The following is a 17,207-nucleotide window of genomic DNA, read 5'->3' as shown; positions in this document are numbered from 1 at the left end:
GTGGTATGCGTGTAAGCACAGACTTGTAGTGAGCATCTTATTTTTACATGCAGTTGGGCATGTTATAAGTGTGGGTAGGCTTTTTTCCCACTTGTAATAGATTATAGCTGTGATCCGCATATCGTGGACATATATATTGATGCTATTAGGGAAACAGTTGCACTGAGAGTATTGGGCAGGTCAGAAATTAAGATGGTGTGTTTAAGGCCTTACCTCTGTATAATCTGGTAGATTTATTAAGTAAAATTTCAAATTTCCAATTGCTATTATAGACGGAAAGAGAAATGGAGGAAATAGCCTTTGTCATACCTATGCATAATCTAAAGTAAAATGTCACCTGTTATTGTAGGTAAGAGGATAAAGGAAATGGAACGCTATTTCCTTTACCTGAGTGGACACCTTACACCCAGGGTGGTGGCTTCAGCAGTGGTGTGCTGCCTCCCTTATAAATACTGTTATATAGCTACTGTTATTCTGAATACTGTGTTAAGTTAGCGTAGGCTCATTAAATGTTTAAAACGCCATTTTTGGGTTTTGCCTGCAAGTGTGCACGTAGTGTGCATGCGCTAAAAAACCTTTTGAGTTGTATGTGGGATCGATGACCCGCCTCTGTCTCTCATTGGCTAGCTCCATAAATGGAGGCTAGCCATTGGGAGACAGAGGCTGTCAATCTCGCTTTCTCGGGGAAAACGCGATTCGGGGGCGTTTCTCGGGCTTTTTTTAAGTCCCGCCCCTTTGTCCCGGGCCGCGCTGTGATTGGCTGCCGGCCCGGGACACTCCTGTGACGTCATTTCCCGGGCCGCGCTGTGATTGGCTGCCGGCCCGGGACCTGACTTGTTTACTAAAAGGTTTCACTTTAGTTTTTCCATCAGAATTTTCTGTGCTGTTACGGTTAATGGTGGACTGTGGCTGATCATCACAGCCAAGGATGGGAGTATTTCTACCAGTCTTCCATGTTATTTGTAGCTGTCCTATCTCCAATTGTTTGCTATCATCCAGTGAGAAAAAAATGAGAAGAATTTCCTCGCCTAACTAAAACTGTCTGGGTTCGTGAGCTCATATTAAACACTCTGCAATACGTTCATAAATCAAACAGGGAAAGCAGATTAGAGTGGCGCTCATATAAGGGAATCGAGGCATTGGCTTTTCAGAGCTCAAAAAGTGATTTACCAGATAGATATAGGGCGCAGGTCACTGTGACCTCACGACGTATAAACACCCTGGGCTTCTGGATGAATCGGCGTCGGGCCAATCCCTGTTGACTCAGATGATCATGTCCAGCGCCGCCTCAGACAGGGATGTGATGCTTAACAGGATCACCGGGAGTGACAGACCTCGGATATCATTCACCTGACCTAGAAACTGGATGGATATTTACATGTTTTTGCCGTCAGGTAAGCCAGGTTCTGGGCTGATAGACACGATTCGCAAATGTATTGATCGCTTCCGGGTTCCTTACTAAACAAAGTCCGCGTCGGATGCCTTCATCTATCAGCAGCTCAGGTTTTTCGCTTAAAGTGAGGATGGTCGCTACTGCAAATACACCTCCCAGCATTCCCATACACGGATAGATAGATAGCTAAATGCAGGGGCCACGCTGGGAGATGTTTTCTTCAAAGGTGACAGCTGCCCTCCCACGCAGCGCGCTCTGGGGCCTCAGGTGGCGACCATGAGCTGGGCGAGAGCCGAGGTGTCCGTCACACCTCATTAAACCGGTGGGACAGGTTTGAGATCTAGGAATGCCTTGTGTGGCCTGGTATGTGCGAGTGTTGATAGGGAGCACAGAATGGATGCATTCCTCGCCATTATTTGCCGCGCTGCTCCCGGCGGCGGTGTCCCGAGGTATTCCCACGCAGGAGCTGCATTCACAGAGAGCGGGAACACGTGCTTGGAATAAAACTAGGCAAAAGCAGAATAACTGCCACTTTAAACCAGACTTGACCATCGAGTAGCGACACCCTCTCAAATATTGTGAGGACCCTCTGGTACGTTCCTCCCTTTATTAATGTTGTCTCATATGTTTCTCTCTTATTTTTATTTTTTACTTTCGCTCCTTCCTTCCAATGTAGCATCGCTGTCTGTCTCATTGCACTCCTTCCAATGGTGACTCCCAACTTTCTGAAAGTCTATCTATCACCTGCATTAAGCACCCTACCGAACCTGAGCATATTGGCGAGGCCTGGGTGGAGTATGCGGAGTTCTGCTACGCGGAACTCCGCGAAATGCCCAGAAAACTCCATCCTTGCTGGCAGAGGTTAGAGGCAGCAGTTTCCCTCTGCTGGCATTCAGGGGCAGTCTCCGTTTATGCAGACATTGTACCACGTTACTTACTTAAACAAAAGAAAAAAATATTTTGAATTTATTGACTTCATTCTCTATCTTATGACAGTCAAGCAGAAAGCATTGTTGTGCGTTGTGCACTATGTATCCAATACACATGTACATGCATGCAATATATTCACAATTTATGAAGGCATCACAGCGGTCCGTCTCAGTGTCAGGATAAATACAATAGTTGTAGATACATCTACTTACAATAATTAGGTCAGACAGCAAGTATTGCCGTGCAGTATGCACTTTGCTACCAATGTACATGTAGTAACATTTAAAACCGTAATCGCTTATAAATACATTGTGCCGGTCTGCCCCACTGGTGGGAGAAATACATTAGGTGCAGAAGTTCAGTAACAACAAAATACAATACATAAGAAGCCGCACAGGCTAGCATACCAATATAGGCGCACAAATTGAACATGGCCACAGCAATCTAAACCACACCTCTTGCCCATGTGAGGGGGCTGATCATCCAAGGTGCTGCTTTCCACATAGGTGTCCAGATGCGCACGCTGGCCGGAGGTGCACCCGGCCAGCTTTTTGCGCTTTGTTTCGTTTTTTTATTTCAGCATGCCATGTGAACTTTACGTTTCACAAAGGCGGTAACCGCCGCACACACCCCTCGCAGGACGCTGCCCTTGTCTTCCCGACCCCTCCAACACTGCATGAGCAGTGCAATGGTGGCCGTCGCACAGGTACGAGGCTGGCAGATGGATAACGTTTGTAGTGTACTTTAAGAGCGTGAGAATGTAGGACAGTTGTAGCTCGGTTTGTTTGTTGTCCAACTTACAGTGTAGTGACAAATAAGTGTGCTGGTGATGGGTAGATGGTTTGCAGTCCCTCTAGGCCTCCTTATAGTACTTAGGCTGTCGCTCAGCGCCACACAGTGTGTGTGGGCATTAACGATGGTGTGTGTCGTACGTCCTGTAGTTCACACTCCCTCTTAAATGTAAGATGAACAATTCGCTGTATTACGGCTGTCTCCCCCCCTGAAATTGCCTCTGCTTGAGCACTGCAATGGTGCCTGCCGCACAGGTACAAGGCTGGCAGCTCGGTAACGTTTAGAGTGTACTTTAACAGAGCGTGAGAAAGTAGGACACTTGTTTTGCTGGCTGCAGCTGTCTCAGTGGTGTAGCACAAGGGGAGCAAAGACAATTACTGAACACCAATTTGCTGCCCCACGCCACTACTTGTAATATGCAGTTTGTCGATCTTGATTGGGTACCCGCTGTGGACACCTCTTTCCTTTTCCAAACTCCTTCCACAAGCACTTGTTGAGTCATGAGTGGCGCCCTTCAAGGCCTCAGTGGGTGCCTGCGGTGTGTTTTGGGCGGGTGCAGAAGTCTGTCTCTCTGTTGATCCTTTCATAGTGATGTGTCTGCATAGGAGGCAGACAGATGGTACATGGTGCGCATGAACAGTGTCCCACACGCTGTATAGGAGGGTAATTTCCAACGCTGGAAAGGGGCGGGGGGAGTCCATCTTGTCACGCTGGCTGTGTGTTGCTCTGGTGCTCTTTATCTGTGCCACTACCAACATTTGTGAGGAAGAACTGAGTTGCAATGGAGCATGCACATTTCTTTTTTTTTTTTTTTTTTTTTTCCCAAAACCTTTATTGCACTTAGCATAGTACACAGCGGATCGCCTACAACCCCACGGGCCGGCCGCTATATCGTGTAAGTTAGACATGATTCAAATTTGCAATGTAGAAAAGAAAGCAACATTGTTGTCAAGTGTCCAGTAGAACATATTACACATTAAAAGTGCATTCGATACAGCTTTATCAACGTTAGAAGTGGTTTTGGTGGCATTTTGTCTTTTTATGAAAAACAACAAACTACAAACCGAAAACAGTAGGAATGATAGTGCGGTCTGACTTAGGTCAATGCAATTTCTCTCGGGAGATGTATATTCCCTCCCCCAGTTTCAGTGTGCTAATGCCCCAGTTCTCCCCCCATTTCCGTCCACCCTCCTCCCCATTCAGCACGTCGAAAGAGGGGACGCATGCAATAGCCCCGTTCGCTCTCCTGCCCATCCACTGCAACCCAGGTCATCCCCCCTCTTCCTCATCTCCAGAGTCCTCTGGTTCGTCCTCATCTAAAGGATCACAAATGTCCCCCCTGTAACCATTCCATTTCAGCCACACTTTGTTCCATTTCCTCGGGCAGGCTCGACTGGAGTATACCGCCCTCTCAGTCACCATCACCGCATCCATGTGTATACACCATTGGGATTTGGACGGGAGGTCCGCCACCCCCCATCGCTGTGCTATGTCTCGCTTTGCCATCATCAATCCCACCGTGACCCAGATTTGTTCATACCTAGACAGGTCCGTGGGTTCCCAAATGTTAAGTAAGCACCTCCGCGGGTCGGGCAGCAGGGACCGATTCAGAGTTTGGGAGATCGTACGTAGTATTTGTTTCCAGTATTCCTGTATCCTGGGACATTCCCATATAGTGTGGAAAAAGGTGCCCTCCTCCCCACACCCACGGAGGCAGTATTGATGTGGCGCCCTATGTATGCGGTGTAGCATGTACCTCGTGTAGTATACTCTGTGCAGCACCTTGAATTGTACCAGGCGCATACGCGCTGAGATGCCCACCTCTTTGGGGGAGCCCAGTGCTGCATTCCACTCATGTTCATCCATGTCCCCTACGTCCTCTTCCCATTTACCTTTGAGTTGGAGTGTTGGATCCGGAAAGTTATTAAGCAATTTACGGTACGTGAGCGACGTCGCCCTCTCCAACATGTATTCAGTGAGGAGGCGATCCTCCAGAGGCGAGGAGTCTGGCAGAGATGCGTCGGGGGGTAGGGCCGCGAGCAACGCATGTCGTATTTGAATGTATCTATAAAGCTCCCTGTCACCCAAGCCATACAAGTCTTTTAAGCGGGTGAAGGGTATCACAGCATTCCTCTCCCATAAGTCACCCACCGTGGAGATGCCTATCGCGTCCCAGTGTTCAAAGCCCTTAGTGTTCCTCATGTTACCTAGTGCCCGCGATTCCCATAGCGGAGTCAACCTGGTGAGCCTCCCCTTCCAACCCAATGCCGCCGTCGCCGTGTGCCACAATTGAACGGTTAATTTAGTGGGGCCCACTAAAGCCCGTACCTTACGACGGTCGTATAACGGACCCAGCATGGTATCTATGCCCAACTGATCCCTATCCAACTGGAAGGCAGGTTCGGTATGCGGGGCGTGAATCCATTGGTTTATTGGTTTCAGGTGTACAGCCCAATAGTACAACTTGAGATTTGGCAGCGCAATACCTCCATGAGCATGCACATTTCTTAAGTGAAAAACTAAAAATAAACAAACGTTGAGTGAATTTAATTCCAGCAAGGCAGAGCGAGTTATGTATCCCCAGTAGGCCGTGTTCTTCGACTTTTATCACATATTCTGCAGTTAAATGTTAAGTTGCAGAGTTTAATGGAGCGAACAGGTTTACCCCAGATAGACACAAATGGTAAACACACGTGTGTGGGGGGGCTCTGTGTGGGTGTGTGGGGGGGCTCTGTGGGTGTGTGGGGGGGAGCTCTGTGTGGGGGGGCTCTGTGTGGGTGTGTGGGGGGGGCTCTGTGGGTGTGTGGGGGGAGCTTTGTGTGGAGGGGGCTCTGTGTGGGTTTGTGTGTGGGGGGCTCTGTGTGTGTGTGCGGGGGCTCGGTGTGTGTGTGGGGGGGCTCTGTGTGTGTGGGGGGGGCTCTGTGTGGGTGTGTGTGGGGGGGCTCTGTGTGGGTGTGTGTGGGGGTGCTCTGTGTGGGTGTGTGTGGGGGGGCTCTGTGTGTGTGTGGAGGGGGCTCTGTGTGGGGGGCTCTCTGTGGGTTTGTGTGTGTGGCATTTGCGAGAGATTAAGCTATTGGCATTGTAAATGACAATGCCATTTATTTATCGGTTTTAAAAACCAACACATAAATAAACATGTTGTAGTTCTAACTTTTGCAAATGCGAAACCGTTGCATTGTAAATGCTTGTTTTTGTTTGTGATGGCTCAGCGTTGTGGCGCGCAAATGTTCTCAGAAGAAAACTGATGTCAGCGCGCCGGGGTGGGGCTTATGTGACCTCGCTGACGTCACGCCCGCGGATGACGTCAGGGCGGAGTCATGCGGTAGCTCCCCCGGCACGCAGAGATACTGGGAAAAGAAAAAGATTCCGGATCTAGTCTCACACCTGGGGATAATTCTACCTTAAGGAATCAGCGGCTAGAATCGTCTCTACCAGATGCATCGTTACCGAAGGTAAGTAACTTGTACAGTAGTCAGAGTGGAGATGCAGGAGCGCTAAGAAGAGGTCAAATACAACAAAGCCTCATTAACAAGTAATTGGTCTTTTAAAGACCTGTGAAGTACTGGGGGCCTGGCGCCAAAGGGGGGCTTTGATCTGACAGCTGAAGGGAGGGCGTGAGAGTCAAAATTAAAGCCAGCGACGGATGTCACCCCAGGCCCAGTGGTGGGACACAAACCCCACAAAGAAGCACATTCAGAGACAAACGAGTTGGCTTTTACATTACACAGGGAAAGGGGTGTGTGGGGGGGTGGCTGTCTCTGGGCTGGTGACGAGGATGTGTAGACACAGTACGTGTGCACTGCCCGAGGCACAGAGACAGATAGACACAGAAAGGAGACCGAGAGAAGGAGACCGAGAGAAGGAGACCGAGGGAGGGAGACCGAGGGAGGGAGACCGAGGGAGGGAGACCGAGGGAGGGAGACCGAGACAGGCAGAGAGAGAGACAGACACAGAGTGAGATAGAGGGAGGGAGACAGGTAGGAGGAGGGTGAGAGAGAGAGAGAGAGAGAGAGGGAGACAGACAGAGTGAGTGACACAGAGGTATACAGAGAGGGAGAGGGAGAGGGAGAGAGAGGGGGAAGGAGACAGAGAGAGAAGGAGGTAGACAGAGGGAGGGAGAGAAAGAGGGAGGGAGCGAGAGAGATGTGTGTATGCCGGGTCTGGTGGCTCAGTAGACGAAGGCGTCCGCTGCAGGGACCTGTGTTCAACCTCATGGTCACAAGTTTTTTTTGCTCGTAACCCCCACCCCCCTCCCCCCCACCCACTGACCCCGCCCCCACCTGTGCGAACCACACTGTAAATTTGGCCCCGAGTGAAAGTTTGTGAGTACCCATGTTCATGTAGAACACCAGAGAACTTGAATGCACACTTTCTACAACCTGTGATGGACTCATGAATAAAAGAATTATCAAGAAATGTACTATTACAGTTAAAATACCCTCTTCCGTAGATTATAAGATATTGCAAGTCACTGAGGAATTCCATGACCAAACAGTGGGACGAGGCAAAAGGCCAAGTTCTTATTTTAGGATCATGAAACTCCAAAGTGACTTGCAAATATCCATTTAACCTATGGCAGAAGATATTTTATTCCTCATAATACATGTAACACATCACTCCTACCACAACCCACTCAAATGTTTGGTGTTTGCTACGTGTTTCTTGTATTTACTTTAAAAGAATTCACATTTAATTAAGAACTGGAGCTCAGACTGAGAAGTAACATCCCGAGATAATTTCATTCCTATTCTGAGCTAGATGCACAAAATAAACATGTTGCAGAAGATGTCTCCTTTCTGCCAATCATTGTTCATTTTAGAAAAACAGATCAGAACTATGAAAATGTAGTCATCATTTTTGTTGTTTAAATTGCAGCTGTAATTACGGTCTTGTTACTTATATTTCGCTTTGTCTGCTGGCCGGAAGCATTATAACAGCACAACTCAACTGTAACATTTTACAGCGCATTTTAGCTACGTCTGTTTCTCAATACTTCTGAACAGACATCACAACTTGATTGTAATAAGGAAATTAGACAGGTTTTTATTTTAGCTTTGCCGGCTGGCATATATTATAAAACACATAATAAAATGACAACATGACTATGCTGTGTGATTTGAAGACGAACTTGCAACCTGCAAAGTGGAGAAGTGTGGCTCAATGGTTAGAGCGGCAGACCCTGATGCAGAGATCTAGCCCGGGACCAGGGTTCATTTCCCCGCCTTGGCGGGTCTTGGGCTCAAAATTCCACTGACCTGATAATTCTCGCCTCGGTGCCTATTGTAATCATGGAGTCCCACTCTGCAACTCTGGGCAATAGCTTGCTTAACCTCCACAACGGCCCCCACAACGCTAAGGATGTCTGGCCTCCACCTTGGTGGTGCCCAGGAGTGGACACCTCACAGGGAAAGCCAGGATGGGTTCCACAGCGGTATTCGTACAAGCGCCTTGAGACCCTTGCAGGTGAGTAGTGCGCTATACAAGTATCAATTTACATATTTACAACCTGTAACAGATGTATGGTGGACTTTTTCGGTTTGTTATCCTTTAATTACATTTGAAATTAAGTTCCTAATGGCTTCCTCGGTATTGTTCTTTCAGAGTATACGGGATAAAGATAAAGCTGAGAAGAAGCGCAAAGCTGAGATTGCGAGACAGCGTAGAGAAAAGGTCATGGCTCAGATGTCTCAAATGCAGAGGAATTTCATTGATGAGAACAAGGAGCTCTTCCAGCAGACATTAGAAGGACTAGATGCATCAACTTCATTAGAACTTGATCACAGGTAAAGTGTTTTTTAAAAATGAATTGCAGAGAAAAAAACCTTGTCTATCAAATGTTAACAATGAAAGGATTCACGTGTATTTTTTTATTTAATTTGGACACATTACAGTGGGACCTCGACCTCTTTGTCTCCGCATTTGAATATGCACGCTCCTATCTTAAAAAGTTCCCTTGAAAACCTCCCTTTATGCTGTTACTTTGTCTTCTAGAGTCAGTGGGATTATTACTTCAGCTGCATTTCTGTTTTTTCCAAATACATTCTTGGCCTAGGCTGCCTTTTCTGCTGACCGTTTTCCTTAAGTTTCATGTCAAGCACTGAATCAAATTAGTGCCAGTTTTTTCGTTTATCTTCAGTTTTTACTAACCCTTAAATAAAACGAAATTACCATATCTTCCTTACTTAGCAGCGGAATCCATAATGAACAGGCAGCCTTCATTGGTCTTTAAGGTTCATCTTAAAGACAAAGTATTGAGGTAGTCTTCACCATTAATCCTGGAGTCACTACTTTGCCTGGTTATTGTATAGTATTGTATCGTAACTGCATTTATTTAGCTCTTGCTACCTTAATGAAGTGTTGAAGTGCTTTTTCAGCGAGTAGCACGCTACTCCGGAACTCATAAAGGATTAGTGTTGAGTTAGTTTAGTGAAATATGAAAGTAATTTGAGTGGTAGATATGTTCGTCAGTTATTTGGATTGGAAAGCATAGTGGAGGGATAGAAGAGGGAAAAGTTTTGCATTTATATAGAGCTTGCTACCCCTGATGAGGTGCTGAATCGCTTTTCGATGAGTAGTACGCTACTGCAGAAGCTAAACAGGATTAGTGGTAATTAGTATAGGGACACATGCAATTAATTTTAGACGTGGACATGTTAGCCTGTTATTTGAATTGGAAAGGAATAGTGGAGGGATAAAAGAGAGAAGGGTCTAGACATTTTTTATTTTTGGGTTTGGTTTATAGCTGTAGGAGGGGGTTTTAGGTGAGTAATGGGGAGGTGGATGGGAGTTAGTATAGGGAAACATGACATTTATTTGAGTGGTGGACATGTTGTTCTGTTTTTTGGATTTATAAGGAATAGGAAATTTAAAAAAAAAATTGTTCATAGCAGTAGGCAGGGGTTTTAGATGAATAAAAGGGAGGTGGAGATGGAAGAGTCAGAGGTAAGGGTTTAGAAAAGCTTGTTTATGAGGTCTGAATAGTAAAAGAGGCATGAGAAGATGCAAGGAGGGGTAGTGGAGGGAAGAGTCTAGAAAGGGTTATTTAGGGGTCATTGTAGTGGTATGGGGTCTGAGATGAATGAGAGTGGATATAGAGGATATAATGATAGAGGTATTAGGGTGAGAAATAGGGTAATGCATTGGAAAGAGAGGTAGAATGAGGTTTGAGATGAATCGGAGTTGAGGTAGAGTATATATTGAGAGGGGTATAGGGTCAGAAATGGAGTAGTGCATTGGATATGCTGAATTAGAAGAAAATTAATACATATATTGATACATAAGTACATGGAAAGTATGCGTGTGTATATATATATATATATATTATGTTAGCCCCCAGTTATGACACCCCCAACCCATGTATGATGGCAGAGTGGGCTGAATTCAACCTCGACTCCTCCTGTAGACTATTGCAAATTCTTGTGAAGTACGCAGAGGTGGATCGGGTAGAGCTACAAAGTTAAATTGAGGCTCTAAGTGCAGAAATAGAACTACAAGGGGACACACAATAAAGGAAAAAATATCAGGAGGAGATGTCATCAAGGCTAAAAAAGGAAGAAGAAAAGATAAAACAAAGGAAAACTTATAAGTTCCAAAGAGATAAAGATGACTACGCCAACGGACAAATATTCACGTTTGCATGAAAATATGAATCTTTTAGAGCTAAACCAACTAGGGGCAACAGATTTCAACAGGAGCGTAATGAGGAACAGGTTGCCCAAGGTGAGGAGGCCGCCCAGAGTTCCCTTCTCATCACCACGAGGGCCCAAGCAGAGTCTGCCTACACACATCCACTGCGCTGCTCAACGCATTTCAGGACAACTGCCCTTGTTCACGAGCCTCAGGAAATGTAGAAACAAAACCACTGTGCTGATTTTGAACCCCAGCTTTATTACAAAAAAGTCCTCCCCCATGGGCGTGTCTTTAAGCCACTTACTGCAACGACATCACATTGGCTTATGGTATTTGCAGTCCAAATCAGTTGTATTACCTCAGTGGGTTTGTAGTTAGTGCCGTAGTTCAAAATCCCAACTTTAAAATCCCCATTGGGTGCAATGGACAAAGTGAGTTGAGTCCGCTGGGTTATGCAACCCCCTCGTTTGCAAAGAACTCTGCTCCATTGACGCCTGAAGACTCAAATCACTCTGTCTACAACTTACAGAGTCCATTCTCCCAAGTTGTAAGCGCATCAGCCATATAACATATAGAGGGGCCATGTATCATTAGGCGATGACCATCTCTAAATTGGCTGTAACATACCCTGTCATGTTTTGTATCAAACATTGGAATCATACCTCTCACACCGTAAACCGCGTGAGAGGTATGATTCCATGCACTGTAAAGCTCCTCCGGGAGGCCCTCAGTGCTTCTGGTACTAGTCTTCCAGAACCAGACAGCAAGCTAAGGTTACTGCCAACCAGAGACATGTTTCTGCCCACCTGCTGCTGAGCCTAGCTCGAGCAGTGGAAGGCAGACCAAAAGATATCCTGTGACCACCTCCCAGACAGGGTTTAGTGTATTGGGGCTGGGTGGCGGCGCTTGCCTGTGCCACTAACGCCACTTGCAGGGCACAATTGGGGCTGTCCTTGCATAGTCCAATGCAGACCAGTTCAGGGAGCCGTTGGCTCCGGCTCTGGCACGAAACTGGACAAAGGACATGGGAGTATCTTCTCCACTGTCCAGCCCCTCCTCTGGGAGGGACTCCTGAATTGTCCCAACCCTTTCCTTAGGGTACTTAAGGGCTTACCTGTGAGTGGGTCCCTAGATTCATGGTGGGACAAGATTCAGGTCAAGATACTACTTCATCTTCAACCATCTGGGCTCGCTGGACTTCGTTGGACTTTGCTCTGGGCACCAAGGCTGCAACTGGGAAGACTCCTGCTGCTCCTGGTCTTGATGCCCTGCTCGTCTGCTGCAATGTCCGTGCCTGTGCTCCATACAGGAACCTTTCAAGGCCTTTGGACATCCAAGACACTTGAAAGAATCTCCCTTAAAGTGAAGGAGTCACTTCCCTGCATCTGCAAGCACCGCAGCCAAGCTAACCGGTCTGCTGCTCCTGGGCTCCCATGTACTCCGACTGGCTCAGCAACACAGGTGATGGTGCTGCAACTCCCTCGAGGCCTGCACTGTCTTCACTCAGAGTTTGAGGCCAGTCTCCCCTCATCAGACCCGCAGGAACCAAACCCCTTTGAACTACGTTGACTTGTCATTGCAAAGGCTTGTTGGTTCTCTTCCTCAAAGATCTTCGGGCTCCAGATAGCATCTCCTGCGATCAAGATATCCGTGTTCACCACATCTATTGCACCGTAGGCCTGTATCTTCGGCGAGCTGCTCAAGGTCCTCTTGCAAACCCAGTGCCTCCGGCCTGTAGGTCCTCTTGAGGGTCTTCTTTGATTCCAGCAGGCTCCCCTCATTGCTCGGGCCTGCTCTGACTCCCCAGCTTGTGGTGAGTAACTTGGACCTTGCTGGCCCCGACACTGCACCTTCCACATTGTTTGCAGTTGTCAAGGCTTGTTTGTGCTTCTGACGTACACTGACCCCTCAACACTCAAAACCTGACGTGGGACAACTCGTGAATGGCTCCTGGTCTTCCTCTGCATTGCCTGGTCCACACAGCTGCAGCTCCAAGGTCACCGTCATCTCTCCTCCAACAACGACATCGGTAAGCATTCAATTTCTGGTCCTCCTGGTCACTCCTGAGTGGTGTAGACTCTGCTCCCTCTGCTTGCAGGTACTTTTCAACTTGAATTCAACTTCGGGTTCCACCGGACACTTTCATCTTCTTTAGCAACGACATCTTCCTGAAGTCCTCCATTGAGTTCGACAGCGGTTTCCAACGCCACTTCACACCTATGCACCTGGCTTCCCTGGTGTAGGTATCCTGGTTCCTAGGGTATCCATGGGTGTGGTGGTTTTCCAACCTTCTGTCTTCCACAGAGTTTCTTCAGGGTCCATTGGGAAGGGTCCTTCTTTAAAATTGCAACCACAACTTACCCATTAACCTGAATTGAGCATGCGGTCGTGTTCCCACTCTGTACACGGCCACCGTGGGGTTCCTGGTTACTTACCTCAGGTGGTTCCTTGGGTCCCCAGCACTTCTACGTCTTCTGGGTGTAGTTTTGACTTGAATCGTGGTTCGCATACCACTTTTTTAGTATATGGTTTGACGACCACTGTGTATTTGTGCTCCTTACCTGTTTTTATTGCACTGTACTTGTGCGTATTGGGTATATCTCCGGGTAGGCTGCTAGTGTGTGTCTTATATTATTTTATTAATTGTTTTTATTGCAGTTTTCTAAAGGTAATTACAATAACAAATACAGTGCATAGCATGTTGATTAGATATTAACATATGGCATGACGATGGCAAATATATTAACAATCAAATAACAGTGCAGGTTCACACGAGAATAGATACAAGCAGATCTATTTGTCATAACAGGTTAGCTAACAAAGCATCCATCATAGCTGTGAAGGCATTTCAGTCAGGAAGTTCAGGGTGGAGTAGCAAATAGGAGTGTAGCGGATGCCAAATGTTCTTCGGTCAGAAGGCAAGGGGCAGCAACGTTGCATATATATCACTCGTAGTGCCTAAGTACATGAGATCTCTCATCCAGGCTTTCACTGTCGGCAGTGCAGGTCTACCCCAGTGTAAGGAAATCTGTCTTTTGGCTAACAGTAGGGCAATAAAGCGCCGAAACCCAGCCCTTAGGGGACGGATATATCCCAGCAGTGCAAGCGGTGGGGAAGGGGTCAACTCCGATTCAACCATCAATGTGAGATGCCCAAAAACCGTCTCCCAAAACACCCGGACAGGGGGGCAGTTCCATGCACCTCTGGCAGTTGTCAGGCCTAGTTGGGTCCATTTTAGTGATAAGTTTGGGGGTGACATAAGCCCTGTGTATATATTTAAAGTGAAGGAGTTTGTGCTTGTAGTTATTGGAGATATAGCGAGTTTTCTCACTGCAGTACGCCCACATCTTATCTGTCAAAGGGTCCCACAAATCTCCCTCCTAAGCCACCTGCTTTCCCCTACCTACCTCCGGACGGAGCATCTGGGCAAGGTGATATAGTCAGGAGACATAATTATTGTAGCTAGGGGAGGGAATTCCTGGGGCTCCACAGTTGAGGGACGTATCGAGGCAACCAGTGAGGTTTGCGTCCTGTGTCCATGAAATTTATCTAAAATAGATATTTGTCATGGCCCTCTACTATATCTGCGACTGAACGCACTTGGCCATTTCGAAACACATCTCCCATGGCTCGTAGGCGACATCGGGTGAATGTGTGCTGTTAGAGTTTCGGTGGTCGGAGGTAACCACAGGTTATTGAGTAGAGGCAGGTGTGGGGAGTATAGGCAGTCAGCCTTTTCCAAGCCCAGCATGTGGTCTGCAGTGTATGAATTTCCATTGGTGTCCTCGTAAGACCAAGCGGACGAATAGTAGAGAGAGGACTGGGGCGAGCCTGTGAATGTTCAGGTTTCAAATATTGTAGCCGTATGTCCGAGTGGACCAGAAATAGGCATAGTGCGTCTGTGCTAATAGGTTATATAAGTAAAAATTGGGTACTCCAAAACCGCTATGCGTAAAGGGCATTGTCTGCCACCTCACCCTGGCCTGTCCACCTGCCCATATTTGTCTTGACAACATCCTCCAGGGAGTAGCAAAAATGTTAGTTGTGAGTGGAATGGGAATATTTAAAAACAAAGTAGAGAAAGCGAGGCAGAACAACCATCTTAATGATAGCTATCCTACTGGACATTGATAGTGTGAGGAGCATTATCCAGCGATCGATCTGTGTCGATAGACTATCTATGGCTGAGCCATAATTGAGGAGGATGACTTTTGATACCCTATGGTATAGTAAAATGCCACGATATCTAGGGAGGTCATCTCACCACCGCATGGGGAAGTCCAACGTGAAAGGGGGGGTAGCATCCGTCAAGGGGAAGACCTCCGATTTAGTCCAGTTGGTAATGAGACCAGAAAAGACTCCAAACCGGATCACCTCACGAATTATTGGAGAGAGATTTGTAACAGGCTTGCGTACAAATAAGAGAATGTCTCTGCATATAGAGCGGCCAGGAGGGGCCCCTGATGGAAACGGAGTCCCCACTGGAGATGGCGCCATTGAAGATATGTTAAACCAGAGGGTCCATTGCAATGATGAGTAGAAGGGGCAAAAGTGGACATTCCTGCCTGGTGCCTCACGACAAGGGGAATTGGTCTGTGAGTTCTCCATTAACACAGAGGCACGCCACTGGGTTAGTGTAAAGGAGGCAGTCGAGAGTACAGAAATTACAAAGGAAGCCCAATTTGTTGAGCATTGCGTAGAAGAAAGGCCACTCCAGGGATTCAAACGCCTTTTCGCCATCCAGCAATATCACAGCTACGGAGAGGTCAGTGTCAATTTGGTTAATCACTGCAAATATCGTACGCAAATCGACGGAGATCGATCGATTTTGAACAAAACCCCTCTGAAGGGGGAGATGATTTGATCATTTATAAGCGATATCCGCGTCACAAGCACTTAAGCCAATATCTTATAGTCTTGATTGAACAGAGACAGGGGCCTATAGAGGGCACACCTATCAGGCGATTTGCCTGGTTTAAGTAGCAGGGATATTATAGCTTTGCGCATAGTGGGAGGGAGCACCCCTGAGTCCAGTGCTTCCCCATAGACCTCCAGGAGATGCGGGACTAGTGTGGCTTTATACTTTTTATAACATATGCCCGTAAGTCCGTTCGTGCTGGGGGCGCGGAAGCCATCCAGATTTTCTATGGCTTGGGATACTTCATCGGCGCTAATAAGTGAGGCCAAAAATTGCTGCTGGCCTTCTTCAATCCACACCATTGCCACCTCTGCTAAGTAGTCGGAAAGGGTAGTGTTGATTGGTGGGGAGTATGTAGCGTATAAGCAAGTGTAGTAGGACAAAAAGATAGAGAGGATATCCGCCCCTTGAGTGACATGAGTGCCATTGTCTAATTGCAGTTGAGTGATGTACCGGTCTGTTGTCGGGGACGAAGTAGTCTGGCCAGGGTCCATCCCAGTCTCTCCCCTTCCCCATTTACCCAAGCGCGTGCATATTTTCCCAGATAAGCGGTCTCACGAGAGGCAAGTCCTTGCAATTCCGAGTTGATCTGGAAATATTCGATGATCGTTTCTCGTATCTCACTTTTGAAGACAGTGTCAAGTAGAGCATCAGTTGGGAAACGCCAGGATCTGTATGGGTGTGCTAAGCTGGGTAAGGTCAATGATAACAGTACCGGTGAGTGGTTTGAGATTGTGCAGGGTAAGTAGTCTGCTGAGTGTATATTAATCAAGAGATCCGGGGTTAAGTACCAGTGGTCTATACAAGACCACGTACCATGTGGTGCTTAGTATAAGGAGACGTTTGTGTCAATGGGGTGTTGGTGCCGCCAAGCATCAGCCAACAAGTGGGTCCGCTGCAGGGCCTCAAGCTCCTATAAGGAATGGGGTTTGGTGATGTGGCCTGCGCCTGTAGTGTCAGAAGTGGGTTGCAGGGTGAGGTTGAAATCACCTCCTAATATGATGGAGTTGACAGGAATGCCAGAGATGTGTGTGTCGATATGTTGGTGAAGAAGCCGGTCACATCTACGTTAGGGGCGTAGACATTAATTATGAGTATCCGCTTCGCTCCCAAACTCCCCGCCACTAATAAATATCTCCCTTCAGGGTCCTTGATTACTATGTGGATCAGGATACAGACTCCGTGAGAACAGATACTGCAACTGGAAAGAAATCTATTGGTGCCCCAAGCTGCCACAAAACGATTGTCGGAGAGTGGAGCGTATATGTATTTTGTGCCTGGCTAGATAGACTAAGACCTGCCTCCCCTTGCTAGGGTTCAACAGACCCCTCACATTCCACGTCATGCATCGCAACTCTAGGCCCCCCCCCCCACTCGATCTCGCTACAGCAGATGTGATAGCTTGAAAATAAAAACATCTATGTGTGTGGTGCTAGGAAGCCAGCCAGTGCGTGTCTTAATGTCCTGCATAATACAAACAACCCATAAAAAATGAGAACAAAAAAACATCCCACCACCCCCCTCCCATATCAGATAACCACCCAA

At 47.3% G+C, this 17,207-nt stretch overlaps 1 protein-coding gene across 2 annotated transcripts in view; it reads left to right on the top strand.

Annotated features, from left to right (window-relative positions):
- Positions 1 to 17,207, top strand: part of UBR2 (ubiquitin protein ligase E3 component n-recognin 2) — a 1,610,484-nt gene that overhangs the window by 936,452 nt on the left and 656,825 nt on the right. For both annotated transcript variants that reach the window (XM_078649714.1, XM_078649715.1), the window contains exon 29: positions 8,717 to 8,898. In XM_078649714.1, the coding sequence (XP_078505840.1) occupies positions 8,717 to 8,898 (182 nt within the window). The remainder of the gene's footprint in view (positions 1 to 8,716; positions 8,899 to 17,207) is intronic.

Source organism: Lissotriton helveticus, chromosome 6, assembly GCF_964261635.1.
Source record: "Lissotriton helveticus chromosome 6, aLisHel1.1, whole genome shotgun sequence".
Taxonomy (NCBI): Eukaryota; Metazoa; Chordata; class Amphibia; order Caudata; family Salamandridae; genus Lissotriton; species Lissotriton helveticus.
The sequence above is the reverse complement of the archived record's forward strand: the minus strand, read 5'-3'. Positions and strand labels throughout refer to the sequence as shown.